The sequence below is a fragment of the Solanum pennellii genome, chromosome 10, assembly GCF_001406875.1.
Source record: "Solanum pennellii chromosome 10, SPENNV200".
Classification (NCBI taxonomy): Eukaryota; Viridiplantae; Streptophyta; class Magnoliopsida; order Solanales; family Solanaceae; genus Solanum; species Solanum pennellii.
Genome location: NC_028646.1, coordinates 82,402,177 through 82,425,856, shown reverse-complemented (window position 1 = coordinate 82,425,856; position 23,680 = coordinate 82,402,177). Strand labels below are relative to the sequence as shown.

Sequence of the window (23,680 nt, the reverse complement as noted above, 5' to 3'; positions counted from 1 at the left end):
TAAGCTACAATATGTTTAAATTCTATATGTATTATTTAGAAAATACTTAATAGCAAAATTTATAAATATATAATACATCAATTTTTAAAGGTTAATATTCAGATTGTTATTTTTTTTGAACAGAAATAGAATAGAATAATGAATAAGATAAAATAGTTCACAATGGATCATAGGAGGGATACTAGATCTATGAATTCATCAATTTTTTGTGACCTAGCTCTCAATATTCACATCTTTTGCTTTTTGCAAGAATCATTTTTCAGCACATAATTAGAAACTTTGGTCCCATTCGATCAACATAACTTACTTATATGAGTGCACATGGGTGTTAAATGGGCGGATTGGGTTAAAATTGAAAATATTATAATGGGTTGAATAGAAATTGGGTTGGATCTTGACCCACCCAAATTTACTTTGGGCTCAATGGGCTAAAGAACAGGTTGGGTCTTGACCCGTCCAATTTACCCGATTAATCTCAATAATTTAACATATTGATATTTGACTTTTATAATCACAACTTTTATAACGGGTCGGGTTGGATTTCATTTGAAATAATCTTTTAAATTAGTTTTTGTATTGTTTAACTGTATTTCGATTAACTTTTTTTTTCTTGAGTTGAGCATCTATCGAAAACAACTTGTGAGGTAGGAATAAAGTTTTGCATACACTCTATCCTTTTTAAACTTCGCTCTGTACAATTACACCGTATATGTTGTGTTAATTGATTTGTAAGTGTAAAAGCATGGTACCAAACAGGGCATTTGGTCTAGTGGTATGATTCTCGCTTAGGGTGCGAGAGGTCCCGAGTTCAATTCTCGGAATGCCCCTTTGATTTTAATTTATATAAACATCTTTTTTTTTTCCGGTCCGTTCTTGTGACAATTAGGGATGGTAATGGGACGGGTTGAAGTGAGTTTTTTAAAATTAAAGTGGGGCGATTTGGAGGGTATATGTGATTTTATGTGAGTTCAAACTTAATTTTAACATTTTACATGTTATTGAGTGATAGAGCATTATTTGTTGAGATAATTTCATTAAAGCTAATAAAATATTCAAGATGATAAATGAAAATGGTTCAATAAAAAATAATACAATTTCTTGCATGTTTCTCGATTGACCTCAAAAAAATAAAATTTTAAGTCACTATCCTATGAAATTAATACAACTTAATGAAAAAGATGAATTTTATTTTTAGTATCAAACATAACTAGAAAAAGAAGATGTTAAAAAAATTACACGAAATTGATTGAAAATGAAAAGTGTTTGCTATGAGGGATGGAGCGGGCGAATTAAAAATTTACGGGTTAAACAAAGAAGAATCTTTTTATCCATTGATGACTTAAAGATGCTTTTTTGAAGTCTTGAGACAATGCATTTGCTATTGAACAAAGCCTTTGTATTATTTATAGCCATCAAGTGGAACGAAAGTTCCCTTTGTGTTTCATGAATAATTTTTAAGCGTTTGTTTGTTATGAAAGGCCACTTATCACTTTATTTTAGTTTAATGATCTTTTTACGAAAAATTTTTATTTTTATAGTTAAGAGATATGAAAAGATTAATATTTTATTCATTTTATAAGTGGTGAAGAGATCTTAATTTCTTCAAGTAGAGTCGAAGCCAGGATTAAAAGTTTGAAGGTTTATTATTTTTATATATATAATTTTCTAGTATAAATATAAGATAATTGACTTCGTCCGAACTATAAACCCCATTTAACTCCGCCTCACGAACCTATAGAATATTGGCATTACATATATTGACTTAATCAAAGTTGTTTAAACTATATATCTCCTAGAATTATGACAGTTATGAAATTTGACTAACAGTTGTAGTAACAGTTGAAAAAGAATTTTTATTCTATTGGAAAATGGACACTTATCAATGGGAAACTGAATTCTAAAATTACAAGTAGCTAAACTCCTTGTAATCCGCCCTTTCAATTATTCGATCATGCACTACTTATTGAGTATAATTTATAAAAAACAAAATGCGTTTAGACCCAATCGTATTTATTAATTATTTATTTTGAATGTTATACTCCATTCGTTTTAGAAAGCAATAGACTTGAGTTACACTTCATTCGTTTAAAAAAGAATGACCTCATTTTCTTTTTAGTATGTTTTGAAAAGAATGACCCTTTTTCTTTTTTGGCAAAATTTAAAACTTTAACTTTTCACGTGACATATTTAAAGACATTTTGATACATTTGACATAACTTTAACTTAGAATTACAAAATCAAAAAGTAAGTCATTCTTTTTAAACGGAGAAAATATTATTTTTAACATTGCCAAGCAAAAGCTGCTAACCCTTTTTTATTCATTTTTTAACTAGCCTGCCTCTCAAATGGGAAACAATACATATTTTAAAATAAACTTAGAAAAGGTAGAAATTACTGTCTTTGTATCATAATGAGGTTGTTGAGTACCACATAGGCGGACATTACTGTTCTTATAGGCGGACATTACTGTTCTTTGTGGTTGAATTAGATATATTAATCAACATCAAATCCTATCCATTTCATTATTTCATATGATGTTGAGCCCGCATTAATTTTGAGTTAGATTCAAATTCTATTTTTTTAATACAACTTATCTGCATTCAATTTAGATAAAAATATTTGCAAATTGTGAATGCCAGCTTAGGATTCTGAACAAGTCAAACACCAAAAGGCAGTGGCGGAGCTAGAATTTGGTCTAAGGGATATCAAAATATAAAGAAATAAAATTGTGTAGAAGCCAAGGAGTGTCAGTATGTAATATAGATATATACAAAAATATTTTAATTCTAGGTACACAACGTAATTTTCTAACAAAGAGATGCCGGTAGATGTGCTTGTTAGTTGCACAGTTGTGATTCTTGGACATCCCCCAACCGTGGACATTTTCATGTAGCAACTAGGAAAATACCTCTTTAAATGCAAAATAATTCATCCGTTTCATATTATTTGACTTATATTGACTTAAATGTCAATTTTTCTTATTTGACATCATTCTCATTTTATCTTTTATTAAATCTCACTTAACACTTCATTGTAAAGAAAAGTCAACGAAAAGTATGCACTAAAGAGATTTTAGTGAGAATAATTTGATAAATATAACAAAGTATTTTATTATTTTTTAAACTTTGTATCCAATCAAACAGTTTCACGTAAATTAAAATGAATGAAAGCACTACTTCTGATGACTTCATCATATGAAGCAATCTAAATATTTACTAGTACATGTAGCATGGACATACAAACCGGGACTTTAGATTCAGCCAAATATTCAAGGATATATACAGAGAACTCTTAAAATCAACTACAGTTACTACCTCCCCATCATATTCTTTTACACCAAAAATATAAAAGGCTAAGACATTTCATTTTGATCTTCTGTGCTTGCAACTTTTATCTATACTTAGTACATATATATAGGATTTGACCTCGAAACGTAGTTCTCCAAAACGCAAACATATTATGGGATTCATCACTAGACAAAGATCATTAGGTAAAAAAAAAAACAACAATCAACAAGGACAAGGTAGTTTTTTGAGAATTAAGCACCCTATAACAATCTAGTTGAACCATTCATGTTTACAGAGAAACAAAGTTCCAATACACTAATTAAAGAGCAGATAATTATCCATACCATCTTAAATACCTAATAGGTCAAGGGATGTTATAAATGTAATATACCCCAGCCCCCAAGGCCTGGCTCGAGTGGCAAAAGGTGGAGGACTTGTGCCTTAGGTCGCAGGTTCAAGCAAGTCTCACACCACGCAAAGTGAAGCCTGGTATTTAAGTGGAGAAGGGTATCCACCGAGTTTAGAAGGTTGTAATTGGTCCAAAGGTCGGATCACCTAGTTCAATGAGGCAGTGAGGCACAAATATCCGTCATTAATCAAGTAGACATTAAAATCACATTTTTTCCTATTATCTATCAAATAATAGGAACTAGGCATCATGTAATTAGTTGGGCATACAAATTTTCTAATTAGTACAATATAGTAATCACTTAAGAATAACCATCTAGATCTAGGCATTCATTGACATGATAGAATCAATTCTGAGATATATATGCAATTAATAATAAATAATTTGAATCAAACTAAACACTCAAGTCAATGGTAGGCTAAATTTATAGTTTAAACATGTTTCAAATATAAAAGTGAGCAAACTTGATACTTCGTCAACATTTAAAAGTGTTAGTTTGATATAATTGACACCTTCTTTTTATGAAAAAGTCGAAGTCCTAATTCTTATTATATGAGTAGTATATATAAGTTGACGTTGGACGAATCATGATTATCTATATACTGAATTGTAAAATATCACACTATTGAACGAAAGTTTCCAATATCATATGTACACCTAATGTTACATTTAGAGCATTTTATATTTAGATTTTATTATACTTTTATAAAAAATATTACCTTCAAATATAAAATAAAAATACGAATTTAACATAAGATATGGTAAGTAAACAATTAAAAGTTTATTTCACTTAAGATTATCGAAGCTAAATAAATATCATATATTATAATGATCAAAACTAGGAAAGCAATCAAAAAACATTCTGTAAAAAATAAGAATTGCACCAGCCGGGAATCGAACCCGGGTCTGTACCGTGGCAGGGTACTATTCTACCACTAGACCACTGGTGCTTGGTGATAAATCCCATTTATTTTTATTTATAATCTCAGATAGTAATTGATAATAAAGGCATGACTTTAATTCTTAACTAAGTTCACTAAACAAAGTGTCGTGTTCGATCATATATCTGACTGAGCCTTGTCATAGGCAGAAGGTTGATGTTACCCAATAATTATCGTTGAATGGAACTGCCAACTGATTAAGATATAGTGATATTATCCCTCGTCGAGTTGAACTGCAATCAAAACATGATTGACGAATCATTCACTATGTTCTATTTAAAAATGAAACACATTTTCTGTAAAATCCAAGTTAACAAACATTCATTTGGATAAAATTAATAGTTGATCTGTATAAACTCAAATTAAATGTGGTCCTACTCTACCTCCAAGAATATGCTAAGTGATAGCTCTAGCTAATTGCCGTCATGAACACTGGCTTCAAATGGGACATGAGATATTTATAATAAATAGAAATATCAAATATCAAAAGGAAGTACAAATTTAGCAATTAAAAGTCATGAAAGCAAAAGTTAAAAATGGTTAAAAAGGAAAGGTATCATTTTCTTCACATGGAAGTCATTACACAATAAAAGCATTAAGATAAATTCACATCTTCTTTCTTTTTTCTCTTTGATGTTTGGAGTTTGCATTAGAGATTCAATTAAATTTGAATCACATATTGCATGGTCTATATTTAGATATGATATTTCAAAAAAATTTATTCCATCGTCAGAGTTCAAATTTGAAATTTTTAATTAAGGGTGAATAAGTATCACTACAACTAATGTTTGATATGGTACATTGACATCTTTACTCCATTAAATAGAGTCCATTGCTTTTACTTGATATCCTTTCTTTTTGGCCAAACATTGCATTACATAACAACATGCTACATTCCATGCTCTCTTATATAGTGTTCTTACAATTGCATAAAGAAAAAATCCCCTTTCTCCCCACACCCCTATATGTGACATATTGAACATTAAAGCAAAAATCATAGAACTTTTTCAGCTTTATTTGCCACACCTATGTGACCTCAATACATGGTCATTAGATGCCAAAGAATGTTAATAGAATATCAATTATATTACACATATATTATATTAGCTCTTAAGAAAGTGCCTCCTTTTCTATAGACATTAAAAGTAAAGATAATTATTGAGTCACAATCAATGGTGGGATGAGGGACTTGATGTCGAGTATATTTCCTAGTTTTTGAAATAGTATTAAATTTGATTCATTTGAGACCAAAACCTATCTCAATTTCTTGATTTAGCTATTGTTGGGCTTTTATCTTATATTATTTTATCTGTGATCTAATTAATAGGTCCGACAAAGTTGAATGTACGAACTAACAAATTTTATTTAGCTCTAGCCGTTTGATCTATTTCTATTAAATACCAGCTTATAATTCGAATAAGTTATGAATAAATTTTTAATGAAGAAAAAGTTACCATTAATAATATTCCTTCAATGGTGTATGCCAATTGCTTCAATGTTCTTGTTGGAGAAGGAACCTGAAAAAAAGCGAGGAATAAAACTCGTAAGAATATTTTCTAAAATTTATTTGGTAAGTCAAGAAAGAATCCTAAACAAACTTGTATAACTCATTTAGAAATCAAGTTACCATATAATGCTCCTCATATATTTTTATTTAAATATGACCGAACTCATAAACAGATTTCTAACTTGTTGCGTTTTTCTCTTCCGGTACCTCAACTATGCCATTTATTGAATCTTTAACCACTCATAGTTTGTTTCCTTAAACACTGATTTTGATCGGCTTTCCTATTGTAAATGTCTTTAATTGTGTTTGTATTATAATGATTTTGATTGAAGGAATGAAGACAAATTGTGTGTTAGTCTCATTTGTTTTCTAATGTGTTCAAATGACTTGAAGTAAAACAAAATTATATTCGCACAGTATCAATTAGACTAATGAATTCTGAAACAACATATGCATCCTCTATTAATACCCTTCACAAAATCTATTTCTACATCAGTCAACGGTGTTTAGAAGGAATAACTTATGAGTAGTTCAATGTTTCAATAGAAAAATAGTATAGTTAAGATACATGGAGAGAAAAACTCAATAAATTTAGGAATCTGCTTATGTATTTGACCTTTAAATATTAGTAAGATATTAGGTATGAATATATTAAAAAGTATTTCCCATATAATTTTCTTGTCCAACATGGGTAGTAATTAATCTCTTAGGGTATCTCCAATTCAATCTTCTATTTTACTCTTTAAATATAGATTTCTCTATTTTTTCAGATAATCAACTCCAACTTAATTCTCTATTTTACTTTCAAAAAAAGAATCTTTTTCTCTCTCTTTAATATTATTTTATTATTTCTATTTCATTCTAATTTTCTTATTTCATAATATAAATTTTTTATTTTTTTTCAAATAATTACCTTATATAATTTCTAATGTAATTATATTTTATCTTAAATTTTTAAATAATATAAATTGCAAGAAAATATTAATACATAAATTAGGGAGGGCAAATTCAAATAAAAGTGACATACAATCGTATAAGCACTCAATTTTCAAATTCATTATGTTAGTCTCATAAATGCTCTATAATGCCTTATAGAGATAATGAGAATTTTTGTCCTTAATTTTTTTATGTCTAGCTAAAAGTTGTTCAAACTGAAGATTTTCATCTACTACCACTTTTATAGTTGGAGTTAGAGCCTCTACGATGTCTTAAATTGGTGTATTGAGAAACTATTAATGATCCAAATGTTCGTGATTTACATGCAAAGTGAACAACAACGAATACTTCAAAAAAGAAATCAATAATCACAATCACAATAATTTTCGAAATCATATCATAATATTTTTCGAATAGTGCTAGATCTGAAAGCGACCTACCGGATTACTAAATTATTATTGTCATCCATTAATTATTATGTTATGTATTATATTTTATCTTGTCTTTAAATTATTATGTTATGTATTGTATTGTTGTCTTGTATTTAAATTATTATGTTATGTATTATATTATTGCCTTGTATTTAAATTATGGATAATTGTATATAATAGCAAACTAATAACCTAAAATAAATGGAGTATCTACGGTTTGATTTAATTGTGCTCCATAGCAAACGTTAGCCAAAGTTTGTCAGTCGCCTCTCTCCCAAAAATCTCGCTCGCCACTGTCCCATTCTCGCTCGCCACTCTCCCTCTGCTCGCCTCTCTCGCTTTATACACAGAAGTGTATAAATTGTGTTTCTGTTTTGTATAAAGGGAGAGAAAATTATATATACACGTGCAAAAACATATATTTTCGTGCTATACACTTAATTATACAATTTACAAACATTTTACTTCAATTCAATTGTAGACAAATGCAAATTTTATACAAATATTGCAGCGAAAAAAGCCAACAAAATATACAATTGCGAATTATACAATTGCAGTAAAATACAATTTTTTCTCGCTTTATACAATAGAAGTGTATATATTGTGTTTCTGTTTTTGTATAAAGCGAGAAAAAAACATATATATTCTTCCTATACACTTATAATTATGCAATATACATACATTTTACTTCGATTCAATTGTATGCAAAACAAATTTTATACAAATATTGCAACGAAATAGGCAACGAATTATATAATTGTGCATTATAAAATTGCAGTGAAATAGGATAACGAATTATACAATGCAGGCCAGCGAACTACACAATTTAGGCCAGCGAATTATACAGTTTTATGTTTACTATGGAGTGTAATTATGCAAACTTTGCTATAACATACAAATATAAATTTTTTGTTTGTTATATATGAAAGTTGTCATTTAAATTATCATATCATATATTGTATTTTTAAATTAAATTTTTCATTTTATCAAGCGGTAGCTAAATAAAGTAATCTATACTTTATGACATATGCTGTGTTGTTTAGCAACTCATGTAATCCTCATACTCTGTTTTTTGGGTGTATTTAGACATCGAATTTGACACCAACACTCTATCAACTCCAACTCACTCAGTCTAATGACGACTTCCAACTTCATCTTCATCTTCCTTATCCAATTCTTCACCATTCCCTCACTTGCTGACCTCCCCGGAACGTGGGAACTCCTCGTCCCTGACGCCGGAATTGCTTCGATGCACACCGCCGTCACCCATTACAACACCGTTGTACTCCTTGACCGCACCGATATTGGTCCTTCCCGAAAAAGACTCCCTCCCCACCATTGCCGTAACGACCCCAATGACCCCATTTTGAAAAAAGACTGTTATGCTCACTCTCTTCTTCTTGATTTGGAAACGAATTCAGTTCGGCCTCTTAGGATCCTCACAGACACTTGGTGTTCTTCCGGCCAATTTCTCCCCGACGGTACCCTTCTTCATACCGGAGGTGATCTTGATGGGTTCCGCAAATTCAGAAAATTCACTCCTTGTGAATCTTCGAGCTCGGTTTGTGATTGGGAAGAACTTCAAAATGTTCAGCTTTCTCAAGGGAGATGGTATTCCACGAATCAGATATTACCCACCGGAGAAATCATAATTGTCGGCGGCCGTGCTGCTAGTAGTGTTGAGTTTTTTCCACCGAGAGAAACCGGAGCGGTGGAATTCCCTTTCTTAACTCTAGCTGAAGATAGACAACATGATAATCTTTATCCTTATGTTCATTTGCTACCAAATGGACATCTCTTCATTTTCGCCAACAATAAAGCCGTCATGTATGATTTTACGGCAAATAATATAGTTAAACATTACCCAATACTCGACGGTGGTCCAAGAAACTACCCATCAGCAGGATCATCAGCTATGTTGGCCCTAACACAGGATTATTCCTCTGCCACCATTGTTATTTGTGGTGGAGCTCAATTTGGGGCTTATTTACAGAGGAGTACAGATACCCCTGCACATGGGAGTTGCGGTAGAATTGAAGCCACCGGAGAAAACCCAGTTTGGGAAATGGAAGATATGCCCTTTGCGAGAATCATGGGTGATATGGTGATGTTACCAACCGGAGAAATTCTTATCATTAATGGAGCTCAAGCAGGAACACAAGGCTTTGAAATGGCGTCAAATCCTTGTTTGAACCCAGTTTTATACAGACCAGATGAACCTTTAGGACTCCGATTCATGACTTTGAATCCCGGTACAATTCCAAGAATGTATCACTCCACAGCCAATTTGCTTCCGGACGGTCGGATCTTGCTCGCCGGAAGCAACCCACATTTTTTTTACAAGTTCGGGGTGGAATTCCCGACGGAATTAAGGATCGAAGCATTTTCTCCGGAGTATTTATCAGCAGACAGAGCAAACCTCCGACCAATTCTGGTAGAATTGCCGGAAAAGCTCAAATACGGTGAGGATTTTGGGGTGGCAGTGACGGTGGAGCTGCCGGTGGTTGGCATTATTGAGGTGAATTTAGCGAGTGCTCCATTTTCAACACATTCGTTTTCACAGGGGCAAAGGCTTGTGAAATTGAAAGTAACGAGCGCTATTCCCGATGATGCCGGTAAATATAGGATCGGATGTACAGCACCGCCGGACGGGAAGGTGGCGCCGCCGGGATATTACATGGTATTTGCTGTAAACCAAGGAGTGCCAGGCGTAGCACGATGGGTCCAGATAGTTGTTTGAAACTTTTTTATTTATTTAGTTTATATTCTAAACTCTTTAAAGTCTGAATGAGACTACAAGAGTTTATTATTTTATTTTATCCTTTCAAATAAATTGGAAATATAATATAAAGCCCAAGTACTTTATAGTTTTATCATTTATGTTCTTTTTTGGATTTGGTGTTTGTTTTTCAGAATCTGATTAAATTTGAACTTGTGTCAAAAAAAAATTATATTAGGTGAATCTCAAAAGTCCTATATTGGGATAAAACATTTATTAACAAAGATAACTTTATATTAAAAAATTCGATCTCAAAACTTTTGATTATAGATGAAGAAATACTACTTCATTGGTGTTATTTTTTTCCTTTTATTACTAGTAAAAGCTTTATTGAATTTAAACGTTCCAACAAAATACAATAATAAATGGCTCTGTTTTTGTTGTTCAATGAAATAAATAAAAACAACACCGAGAAAAGTGACAATAATATTAAGAGATCTACTGAAAATCATTTCATATTTTCCTTCAAGTATATATAACATGATTTATAATACTTTTATTAATACTATAGATTAGCTAACATAGATATCATATAGAGAAATGATAAGTATATTTTAATTTTTAATTAAAAATTTTGAATTTAAATAAATGTAATTTGATTTAATTTTAAAATAGATTTTTTCTATATAAATTTGATTTAATCGTGAAACAAAATGGATATCGGATGCGTATGAATATTTTTTTTTAAAATTCGAAAAACGAGTGCACCTTTAGAAACAATACGGAGAAGGTTAGTGGAAGTAGAAATTATTTAGAAAAAAGTAATTGGACTTATGATTATTGTAAGAAATAAAAATGAAAGGAATGTAATTGATACCTTGTTTGGATTGGTTTTCTAGTTTATAGATTTGACTTATATTTTGTTATTTTAGCTTATAATTGTGTGTTTATAAGTTTTTTTTTTTTTTTACTTTATTCAATATTATAGAGTTGTTTAGAAGTTATTTAAGCTTAAGCATATTTAAAATAAGCCAAATCACATATGCTTGAAAATTGTATTTTTGAATTGTAATTCATTTGCTACAACGGCTAGTTGAAGTTTCAATAATTGTTTATGGGAAAGGCTAAATATAAATTCAATCTCTTTGTCTTTAAATTTTAATTTGGCATTTCAATTCAATTTTATTATATTTTAATTCTTTAAGTCGATTTCATATTTCATGTAAATGACTTTATTTGTGTTTAAATGATATATAAAAATGGAATTCCTATGTTAAAATGAAATAAGATTGAATTAGAGTATCAAAAGAGTTATATATGTGCTTGGCCTATAGAAAATTAGCCTAAATCTTTATAATGAATGGTCTTAAATGTTTGGTTCCTATATTTTATGGACCAATCTTTAAAATCAAATATCATTCATAAAACAAGTTCAAAAAGTTTAAATTCATTCATTTTAAAGACCATTCCTATGAATCACGTGATTATTTCCATTCTATTTCATCAGTGTACTTAGAATAATTAAATACTCTTCTTAAAAATTATGAATATTTCATATTTTTGTTTTTGTTTTTTACTCTATTTTTAAAGTTCACAATTAAATTCTAATTAAATTTGAATTGTATATTGTATTTTTAGGATACATACTCAGGCTCGAATCTGAAACCTTTAACTAATAATAAACAATCTAATCACTATATTAAATATTTTTCCTATTACTTGTCTAACGCTTAAGGATAATAGAAATGTGATCTTTAAATTTATAGCAAGTCGGTTAAGAAAATTTCAGTCGCTTGCAATGATAGTGGTATAAATATTTAATTTTTTGTTTACTCATTACATAACTACTGTATAATGTATATATACATTGATTACACATTATATAATGGTATTTATTAAATAAAGTAGGCCATTTAAAACAAAAAAAAAAATGAAATAAACGCCCACTCGACTGTTGAAACTAAAACAATTAGCATGTGTGTGTATATATATATATGAGAAAAATTGTGTATGTAAAATTGTTAAATTTTGTGTGTAAAAATTCCAATAGATATGCCTGCATACAAACAAGCAGTATTATTCTATCTCTAATGTAAATATATGAATAAATATTTCATTAATTTGGAAGTCATATGGTCAAACTCACTCTCTCTTTGGTGTGGTAATGTGGATGTGATGTATCTTTGAAGTATTAAAAGTTAAACTCAAAGTATTTCTGATATGAAAGCATAAAAAATATAATGAATTCAAAGATAAAAAAAATTAACTTACGATGCAAAGATTTTTAATTCGTCCAAGCCTAAAGCATGCATTTAATTAGATAAAATAAACGAATAAATGAATTTTCATATGAGCATTTGGACATCATGTGAAAAAGAAAAGATCCATTTGGTAAGGGCCAAAAACCAACTATATATAAACATTAATTAGACAAAATAATATGTTGGTTAGGATGGAATAGATAATCAAATAAAACTTTTTTACATTATTTTGTCATGCTCATCATGTCCCACTAGCAAACTTTAGACTTTACTGTTTTCTGTTTAGGCACATGAGAGTGTCCATCATCAACAATCCTTTTGCATATATTCATCTCTTATCTAGCATCTTTTGATACCTACTATTTTTTTAAAAAAAATAATACTATTAAAATTTCAATTGAAAAACATCTTTTTCATGCACTTTATACAACGATCTTCCCTTTTTTTACTTATCAAAAAAAAAATTAAGTTATTAATATTTTGACCTCCGTGTATTTTATAACATATGAATAATACTTGTGGGAATAAATAAATTAGTCAGAGTCAAAACATGGTTGTGGAAGTAGTGATAGATTTAGGATTTAGGAGTATCGATTAATGAAATCCTAAATAATAATAATTTCAATTTATTTATTCTTTTTTTTTTATCGGATATCAAATTGAAAATTAAAAAAAAAAAAGATAAATCTCTATAGGTAATCTTAAAAAGATGAATTCAATTAGATCGATTGAATTCATATTGCAAATTAATATTTTATAATATCTATTTTTTTTTTGTAATTTCAATAATGTATAATGTTTCTCTCCTATGATTAACAATGAATATCAACTCCCAAAAATGAAAAGTTTATTAGGCACTAGGAAGATTTAATAATGAAAAGTTTATTAGGCATTAGGAAGATGTAATAATGGAAAGTTCCCCCTTCCAACAAACAAAGGCAAAAATAATCTCAATTTCGTTTGGTTAAAAGGGATGAACATTATTTAGCGTAGGTTCTAAGTGAAAGAAAATAGTTAGAAATTATTTAATAAAAAAGACAGTGATGCAAAAATCACTTTAAGAAAATGTATATATGTGATGATGATGCCTTCTGTTGGAATATAGAATCTTAATTACTTAACCAAAAAAAAAAGAAGAAGAAAGAATCTTAATTAAATAACTAAGCAAACACAAGTTGTTGGTACATTTCACAAGAAAAACAGACATTCTTTCATTTTATTAAATCCTTACTATTTTTTGATTGTCTACTTTAACAAATTAAAATAAATTTATTACAATATTATTTTTATCATTAAATAACTACGTTGGATACTTTATTTAGATGATCAAAAGATGAATAGTGAAGCAGTTTACCGAATCACACCATTAAAATAATTATATATTTACGGAGACAATTAAGTCAAAATGGATCAAGTAAAATGCAACCAAGGCAGTATATCATTTTTCTACATGAAATAAAATAGGAAAAACTACATCACTGAGCTATTATATATGCATAACCTAGCGATACTTTTTTTAAAAATTCTTATCTAACCTAGTTAGTAATTTTTTTTATTTCTTTCTTAAACTCCCTGGCAAATAAACTAGTAAAAATTAGGCAAATGACATACTGTAAATGATAAATTACATTCTATCCCTATAATATCAATATTTACCAAAAATCCCTTATTTTTAAGAATTCCGAATACTTTATAAAATAGAAATGATACTTAAATATAAATGACCAAATATTTTTTTTTCTATAACTGTTATAACTAAAATCAAGGGTAACTGATTTCCCTTCACTTGATTTAAGTTAATCTTGTAACTAATTTCACTCCCAGGAATTTGGGCAAATCAACTCCATGAAAAAATAAAAATAGCAACAATAATAGTACCATGTGAAGGGGATATATTAATAAACGATTTTTTCCGGATATATAATAACGATGCCCTTTGATAAGTATTTGTCGCCGGAGCTCCGCTGAGATGATATATTGTAACTAAAATTTAAGTATCAAATTTAAATTCTGAATTTGAGTATCTTTTTATTTGTTGGACATGAAATTTAATGTATCAAAGAAACTTATTTAAATTTAATTTTTCGTTTATATATAGATTCAAATAGTATTTTGTAAGTATCACGTGATAGAATGATTCTTTGTTTCATTTTTACTTATATTTCGTATATATTAAGGTATCAAATAATAGTAATATGTATATAAAAATTTAAGTATCTAATTTAAATTGTGAATTTGAATATCTTTTCATGTGTTGGACATGAAATTTAATGTATCAAAGAAATATATTTTAAATTTAATATTTCGTTTATATATATAGTTTCAATTAGTATTTTGTAAGTATCATGTTAACCTGTTTTTTTATATGTTAGTATAAGATGAATTGTATTAAGTATCATTTTAATCTTATAATGATTTTTGAATATATTTGTTAGTATGTTCAATTAATTTTATTAAGTATCATTTTTTGGTGATCATGATAGAATGATTCTTTGTTTTATTTTACTTATATTTCGTATATATTAAGGTATCAAATAATAGTACATGTGTATCATACTGTCATACATCTGTTATTTAAGTATCATATTTATATGAAGTATTGATAAGTATATAAAAATTTAAGTATCTAATTTAAATTGTGAATTTGAGTATCTTTTTATGTGTTGGACATGAAATTTAATGTATAAAATTTAATTAGTATCATTTGGGATAAAAAAAGGGATTCTTGTAATTTAATACATCAGTAGGGAAAATTAATGAAATTAAATAAATTAAAGTAGTGTATATTAGTAATTTTTCCAATTAAGTATATCACATAAATTAGGACAAATGTAATAATAGCCCACATCTTTTGGGCCTTAAACGACTACTTGGCCCATTTACTATTCTTTCAGCCCAACTGGAGGACAATACAGCCTCACAGGATAGGGCTATGGTACACTTGAGCTAAGAATCTATAAACACAGAAGAATTAGTCTGTGAATTGTAAGGCTCCATAGCAAACAAAAATATAGCTATGGAGCGCAAATAACAAAACTAGAGTGATAGAGCACTTAGTCATTCCTAATATTTTACCTTGTAACAACTCTCTCTACTCAAAGCCCACAACATATAGAATTATCATTGAAGTAGGACAAATATGTTTATAATTTTATCATTTAAGGTTGTGTCACACTCTGACTGGGGTAGTATGAAGTTAATAAAATGTTTTTGTTTTCACGAGTGCTGTCTGCAAATGGTCACCAGAGGAAATTCAAAACCTTTCAATGTTTCAATCAAGCCTAGTTGTTGGCTATCTGCATCAAAAATTGCCTTTACTTTTGGCCCATTGTCTAGTCTTTGCAATTGTCCGTTATATACATCAGATGTGGAATTAAAATTAACAATCCATAACTCTAACGTAAAAATCATTTCCATGACCCCTTCCTTACCACTGAGCCATCAGTTAATTTTGTTAGGAATTTACAAGTTAGTATATATATATATATATCTTTATTTAATTTTCTATTATAAATATAGAATCTACGAAAAAACTATTGAATTCATTCGAATCCACAAATTCCTACCTAGCTCCACCTCTAATATCCACCATAATCTTCCTTAGGTTTGTTCCACTATAATGATTTAGAATTAAGAAACCATTTGTAACTTCGTAGAAACAAATAGTATATAACAATAGAATTCCAATGAATGACTCTCCTCACTTAAAATGTTGATTTTGACCTAACTTCTTCTCAAATTTTATACCTTCAAAATTAAAAAAATCAATTAGAAAATCTGACAAGTCAAAAATGATATAAAGAAGTCACAAAAATAAAATCAAAAATACACCAAAGTTGATAAAGAAATCATATTGCCTTTAGTTTTACATATATCATATATATATATATATGATAATGCTAGTTTTGGTAAAAGTAGAAAGGACTGACACGTACACAAGCGTTCGGCAAAGACGAGCGAGAGTTTATTTACTGCCAAAACTGTTTTCCTCTGCAAAATATCTCTGACCTTAATTACCTTACCTCAGATAGTACTCACCATTTGCTTTTGACTCAAACACATATAATTTCAATAACACATCCTAATATTGAAAATTCGAACTTCGTCATTAATATAAAATTCTAATAAAAATTTTAAAAAAAATATTGAAAATATTTCTAAATTTGATAAGAATTTAATGATACTCTATGAGATATGTATTTTCATTTAGTTAGTCGAATGAATAAATATTTTTAAAGATATTAATAATTTAAAGATGAAATTAATAGATTATACTATATTTTGGAATATTTTCAAAACTTGTCTTCAAATTTTTCTTTACATAAAATATTTTTTATTTTTAATTTATATTATATTATATGAAATTTGAACTTCGTAAGTATAAAATTCAAATTCATAAAAAATGTTACTAGATCAAAAAAGTTTCATTTATTTTAAACTCTGATTCACAAATTTATATTGATAAAAAACAATGTATGTATGTAAGTTGATATAAATATTATAATTATATAAAATGATTTAAATTGTATTATATAAATTAAAATATTGATAGACAATGTCGGAGTTGATATGTCTAGGGCTCCAGCACCATCACATCATTTTACTAGTATCTACTAAAGTCATTTATTTTGCCCAAATATACTACAAAATGTATCTGTTACTTTTTCCTAATTTTTTTTGTTATATTTAAATAAAAAAAAGTTGAGAGTTTACAGCGACTTCTGTTTATTACCGATTGAATAGAATTTAAATTTAATGGTGATAGAATACTTGAAAATCCCTTTAAATTTGATATGTATTAATTAAATTTCTCTTAAACTAAACTTGGTCCAAATCCTTTTAATGATAGTCATCTACTCATACAATAATTTGTCTTAATTACCCAAGTGATTATAAATGACATTCGACGTGTGAAATAATAGCCACATCATACTAATTTGATGTGTAAATTTTTTTTCTTGAAATTCTTTTATATTTCAATACTTGTGGCCATATTCTTGATAAGTTAGAAATACATTATTATTTTGTACGATTTGATAGAAATGTATTGATATTAAATTTCTCATCAAAAGCCAACCAAGGGAACATATATATCATGTCGATCACTTTCCTCTTTGTTCTCATCCTTTCTTCCAAAGTCGAAGACCTGCAAAATCGTTGGAGGAAGTTTCCCTTGTAAATTTACATCTTTATTGTGTTCTAAATTGTACCTAATAATAAGGTTATACTTTAATAAAGTAGCTTTTACCGAAAATAAATATATACATATTGATAAAGAATATTAAAATGTTTATTGACATTAGTGAATTGATGTTATTGGATTCAATATCACTATATGTTTTAGGAATAGTTATAAAAAAAATGTTACGTAATATATATTTAAGAGTGGTTAAACTATAACTGTCAAAACTTCATTTAGTCAATCCAAACAAAAGTTACAAGTTCAGTTGTTTCAATTTGTTTATCTATTTTTTTAAATTAGTTTTTCTTTTCTTTTAATTTCTTAAGTTTCATGTATTGTTAAATTAAGATAAATAAATCTAATTTTTTTTTAAAAAAAAAACATTAATTTGCTAGAAATAAAAGGTGCCTCAATTGTCGTGGAGTGAGTGAGTCAGATTGAAAAATTTGGAAAAGAGTCACGAGAATTTTAACTTATAAACACGCAAACGCAATTATATGCATGCAACTTTTATTTTTGTGAATTTTTACTGTATTTTGGACAGACCCACGCACCACCTTTACTTTAATTAACTGGATATAGATTGAGAGCTCGTTTAGATTGTTTTAAGAATCAGTCAAAATGTTTAACAAATATGAAAAATAATTTAAAATAATTTTAAAATAATATAAAATTGATAATCGGACTGCGTCTAATTTCTCTTTTTTTTGCAACTATTATTATCTTAATTTTCAATTTTGTTGGCAATGTCTGTTATTTTTTTTTATAATTTTGAAATTATTTTGGTAGTTGATGCTCACAACTCACAAACAAGGACAAATCTAGGGTTCAACCAAATCTGAACCAACGGGTCTGGTTTACTTTCTTTTTTTTAAGGCAAAAAATAAAGTTTCAATTTTAATAAAAGAGAAAAAATTACGTCTCTTTTGAGATCCATACGAAATTGTCGTAGTAGGCTGAGAGAGGGCAGCCTATGGAACAAAATAATAATAATATAAGCTTGGATATTTGCATGCATGACATTATTATTCCTTATATTTCTTTGTGATAGTACCTATGGACTTAGAAGATATATTATATCATGAATAGTGGAATGTAATTTTGTTAGCTACTATTATTAAAGTGCTATACTAAGATTTACTCATGATTTTTCAACTAATTAAATAAATTCGAATTATGATTTATGATATGAGTAAAATCTAATTTTCTCTTTTGTTACCATGTCGTTGTCACACTAGTTGAAAGTTAAAATTACAAGTCTTACTTGTTTAATAGGGTATAGCTAAATAAAAAAGATTTAGGTAATCAATTATTGGATTCTGTTGACGAACAGTGTTATGAGATATTTCCTTTTAACTGTTTGAACCACTAAACTTGTCAAATTAATGTACACCACCATATGCTTTACAAAACATATAACCCTACCAAAAAATAAACATGAGAAATTACAAAACACAGTGCGACGGCCTAACAAATTGTGCTTTAAACACATTGTTCACAAACGTATAATATTTAAATCTTGATTTGGAATAGTCATCTTAGTCACAAAACAAATAATTAAAGGGGTATTAAACGGATTGAATTAAATTTGTGCAGATCATGATGAGTTGAGACAAGAAATGAATTGAATTTAATTTTGTCATCCTTAATTAGATACTTATTATCTCTTTAATTATTACCACACAAAATTTTTAGTTGGTGAGAATCTATTGACGAAACAAAAAATGAAAATACGAATATATTTATATATACTCCCTATCCCATTTTATATGGTGTGATCCATTCAATTTCATTAATTATAGTTGGTCCCATAATCAATGTACCTTATTACAATTATGAATAATTTTGTAAAAGGAAGAGGTTGCATATCCCCATGTAGTTAAAAGGAAGAGGAGAGCCCAGACTTGCATTTATTGGTCAAGTGGAAAGAAAGTGACTTTGTAGTTACAAAGGGAGAACATGTGTTGTGTATCTCTTTACCCTGCTACAAGTAAAGTGACTTTTTTAGTTACTAGTAAAAATTTTCATATCATAATTCAAATTCAAAACATCTTTTGTAAATATTTTGCATCTAAGAAGTGAAAGATATGATTAGGTAGGTAGCTTAGATAGTCATAATAATAATAGCCTTTCATTTCATCAATATCACATCACTCACACTCCCACCTACATCTCTCTCTCTCTCTATCAAAATAAATTCTTTTAATAAAATAGAGTAATGTGTTCTTCTTGATCTCTTTCCCCTAATGGCTGCAGAAGAAGGATTTGAAGCATATCATGTCCCACAACAAAGCAGAAGAGATAAGCTTAGAGGTGATCCTAATTATTTTTACAACAACAACAATCCATCATTTCTCCTTAATCCTTGTGATAATAAAACCATGGATCCACAAATTATATCTTCCTCTTTTCAACAAATTAATAATAACCCTTTCCTCTACAACACTAATCAAAATCATGATATGAATGTAAACTCGAATAATATAACTCCAGGTCAAGGTTTATCTTTATCTCTATCATCTAATAATCATCATCATACTACTGTTCCGCTGGAGCTGAGATCATTATTTACAACAACAACAACAGTCGATTGTTGTAGTAATAATGAGTTTTTGTCATCCAAGAGTGGTGGCAGTACTATTGTTGGACCTTTTACTTCAATTCTCAAGGGATCAAGATTCTTAAAACCTGCACAACAGTTGATGCAAGATATTTCTGGGATTTATGCTCACAAATTATTACAAGATCATCATCATTCTCTTGGAACTATGGATGATGTATCTAATCATGAGCACATGAGGAACAATTCCAAGTTCATTTCAATGCTTGATGAGGTATTTCTTTTTTAATTTTTAAAATTATTTGTGTGGTTTTAAACCTATATATATAGTCATTAATAAACTATGAGATTTGATTTCAAATTTTACAAAGTGGTCCACTGTTGAAGAAATAAATAAATTGATTCATTTTTTTTCCTTACAAGTGAAATAGCCTGACTGAATTTAGGATAAAGTCTTCGTTAACAAAGTGAGGTTTATATCAACACTTGACTTCAATACCTCTGATTAAGACTATTATGATAAAAAAGAAGTTGTGTTTAGTAATCTATTTATGATATTATAAAGCTAAGGCTGATTGATTTCAGGTCTATAGAAGGTATAAGGAATATTATGAACAGCTACAAGGAGTAGTGTCATCGTTTGAATCAGTTGCTGGAGTTGGAAATGCAAACCTATCTTTAAAAGCATTGTGTAAACACTTTAGGTGCCTAATAAAATCGATTTGTGACCAAATGAAGTCTAGTGAAATAAATTGTGATGGCAACGTCTGTAATAATTTGGAAAGAGGAGGATATGTTTGGAGACCACAAAGAGGGCTACCGGAGCGCGCTGTAACTCTTCTTAGGGCTTGGTTGTTTGACCATTTCTTGCACCCGTAAGTGTTTCTTTTTATTGGAGAGTTACGTTACTTATTTATCTATGGTGGAAATTAAATTTAACTTACCAGTGTTCGATGTCTTTGCAGTTATCCCACAGATTCTGACAAAATAATGTTGGCAAAACAGACTGGTCTGTCAAGGAATCAGGTCTGGCAATCGACTCATCTCTTTGATCCATATATACATGTATGTAATTATAGGTCTTTTTGAACATAGGTTTCTAATTGGTTCATCAATGCAAGAGTTAGGGTATGGAAGCCTATGGTTGAAGAGATACACATGCTTGAAAATAACAAATCTTCTTCACAAGCCCAAAACAACAATAATCCAGAAATGAATTTATCATCATCAGGTGGGGTGTCATTAACATTGGGACTAAATCATCAAAACAAGAACAACGCTTTATCTTTCCCAAGAAATGCTGCACGACGTTTTGGTATCGATCCAAATAATATTATTGCATGATTTTGTTGGTTGAGTTTTTATGCATTTAATTAATTTCTATATATATGCATATTTTGCAACATCATAATATCTTTAATCTATATAGTTTTGTATTTATTCAATTGTTTCAAGCCAGTAAAAGTAGTCCACTAGGTTTAGAGCGTTCCATCAAAAATGCTCAAGATTGTGCAGGGATGGGCAAGTTGTCATTAAACAGGTCCATCAACACTTTGGATGTTGAAGTCCTTGCAATAGCTAGGAGTAGAAACTCATTCCTTCACAAATCAATTAAGAGGGTATAGTACAAGTGTGAGTTTTATACCGGAGAAGAGTTTCGTACCTTAACTATGACTTATTAGTTTCAGATCCATACCTTAACCGTGTGTAATACACTTTAGCTTTATATACTTTTTCTTATTCTTAGTTTATAACTTTATATAATTTTCTTATTCTTAGTTTATATCAAAATCAGTACAATTTATTATAATATAATAATTTTGTTAAAAATTATGTAATGATTAAATAAATAAATTTTGTATTCGAACACATAACAAGCATATGGTTGACTTGAGATAAACACATCAAGTGAAGTTGTAATCTTGTTCTGAATTTACATTTTAAATTCAAGCTCTTGTTTCTCTTTTCTTTTTGGTATGAATTTTTTTTTTCTTTTTCTTAGTTCTAGCGTTTGTGACAAATATAATCTTTTGACTATAGTTATACTTTTTGTTTTCTGTACGTAGAGCACTAGATTGTTTCCTCATTTATTTGACAGCATGTTATATTTTTTATTAGTTAAATAATATGATATGGTCTAGCATTTCAGTCTGGGTGGTGTAGTCGGTTATCACGCTAGTCTCACACACTAGAGGTCCCCGGTTCGAACCCGGGCTCAGACATTTTTGTTTTATTTTTTAATTTTAATTAGTAAACCGGATTACATCATTATTGTCCCTAAACTCAAGCACTCTTTAATAATCTTAATTAATTAATTGAACCTAAATACATCTCCGATCTTGCTATATGTGTGAATATGCCCTTAAACTCTCGCCAAATTTAAAAATATTTTTAATACTTGTCTCGATTTTTTATTAAGAATCTCATGCTCCTACAAGAATTCGAGACCACTTTCTACATCATATGGCATATCATGATGAATCTAAATTTAGTTAATTAAGTAGAGAGGCGTTTTAAAGACTATCAATAATTAAAGAATAAAATTAATAATTTCTGTCGGGTTCAAAGATGTTTTCATATATTAATAAAACTGTTTGTTTAGTACATTATAGAAATACCCCTTCCAGAATAAAATCAGACAGAAAATCACCTTCAAAATGTTCAATCAGATGATTGTTTTTGCTCTTTAAAGTAATAACTCCATAAAGTAATTAGTACAATTATTTTATATGTAATGCAATCGAATTCTGTGACACCAAACGCGCACTTTTCTTGCAAGCTTATATTACATTAATATGTGGGACAAATAAATTAACAATTTACAAAAATAAAAGTTGCATGGAAAAAAGAAAAAATTCCCGACCAAGTAAAAGTTGCATGGGAATTACTAATTAAAAGAAGAAAAAAAATGATCATTGCTAGTATCATATTCCTTTTTTCATGAGCCAATGGCTATACGTCGGAAAGTCTAAGTTGTGATATTATAATTTGCACTTATGTGTTTCTCTCTTCAAACAACGCGTTAATCACTATTTTTTTTGGATTTGTTAGACTTTGTTGAAGTTGATTATACTATGTATTGCTATTATTTTATTTTAATTTCTTGGTCACATGGATAGTAGTACAAATTAAATATAACTAGAAATACACATGCAAAGTTAAAATAATTTTCTTACAAACTCAACATATAATAATAATTAAATAATTTGAATACATATTTGGAACAACTCTAGAATAACTTTTAATTTCAATGACATTATATTTGACTTATCCAAACAAGTACATATTTCATAGTTAAACAATAAATATCTCATGATAATTCATTTTAGTTATGAATTATCGTTGAATTATTATAAAGTTAAAAAGTATAATTATCTGGGAACATTTTTGCAATAGATTAGCTAGCTAGAGCGATCACCAATGATTTTCATATTTTGTTATAAAACA

General features: G+C 28.8%; 2 protein-coding genes and 3 non-coding genes across 5 annotated transcripts; 4 read left to right on the top strand and 1 right to left on the bottom strand.

The window, feature by feature from the left end:
• Positions 1-755: 755 nt before the first annotated feature.
• TRNAP-AGG lies at positions 756-827 on the top strand. The gene has a single exon. It is a non-coding gene; the product is annotated as a tRNA-Pro (tRNA).
• A 3,748-nt stretch (positions 828-4,575) lies between these two features.
• Positions 4,576-4,646, bottom strand: TRNAG-GCC. Its single transcript has one exon. It is a non-coding gene; the product is annotated as a tRNA-Gly (tRNA).
• A 3,838-nt stretch (positions 4,647-8,484) lies between these two features.
• Positions 8,485-10,387, top strand: LOC107032056 (aldehyde oxidase GLOX). Its single transcript, XM_015233615.2, has one exon. It carries the CDS (start codon positions 8,647-8,649, stop codon positions 10,249-10,251), a length of 1,605 nt encoding a protein of 534 aa, XP_015089101.1. The 5' UTR covers positions 8,485-8,646; the 3' UTR covers positions 10,252-10,387.
• A 9,124-nt stretch (positions 10,388-19,511) lies between these two features.
• On the top strand, positions 19,512-21,992 carry LOC107032202 (BEL1-like homeodomain protein 9). The gene is made up of 4 exons (XM_027912045.1): positions 19,512-20,507; positions 20,819-21,108; positions 21,199-21,259; positions 21,329-21,992. Exons 1-4 carry the CDS (start codon positions 19,920-19,922, stop codon positions 21,575-21,577), a joined length of 1,188 nt encoding a protein of 395 aa, XP_027767846.1. The 5' UTR covers positions 19,512-19,919; the 3' UTR covers positions 21,578-21,992.
• Positions 21,993-22,381: 389 nt separating this feature from the next.
• On the top strand, positions 22,382-22,455 carry TRNAV-CAC. The gene has a single exon. It is a non-coding gene; the product is annotated as a tRNA-Val (tRNA).
• Positions 22,456-23,680: the final 1,225 nt, after the last annotated feature.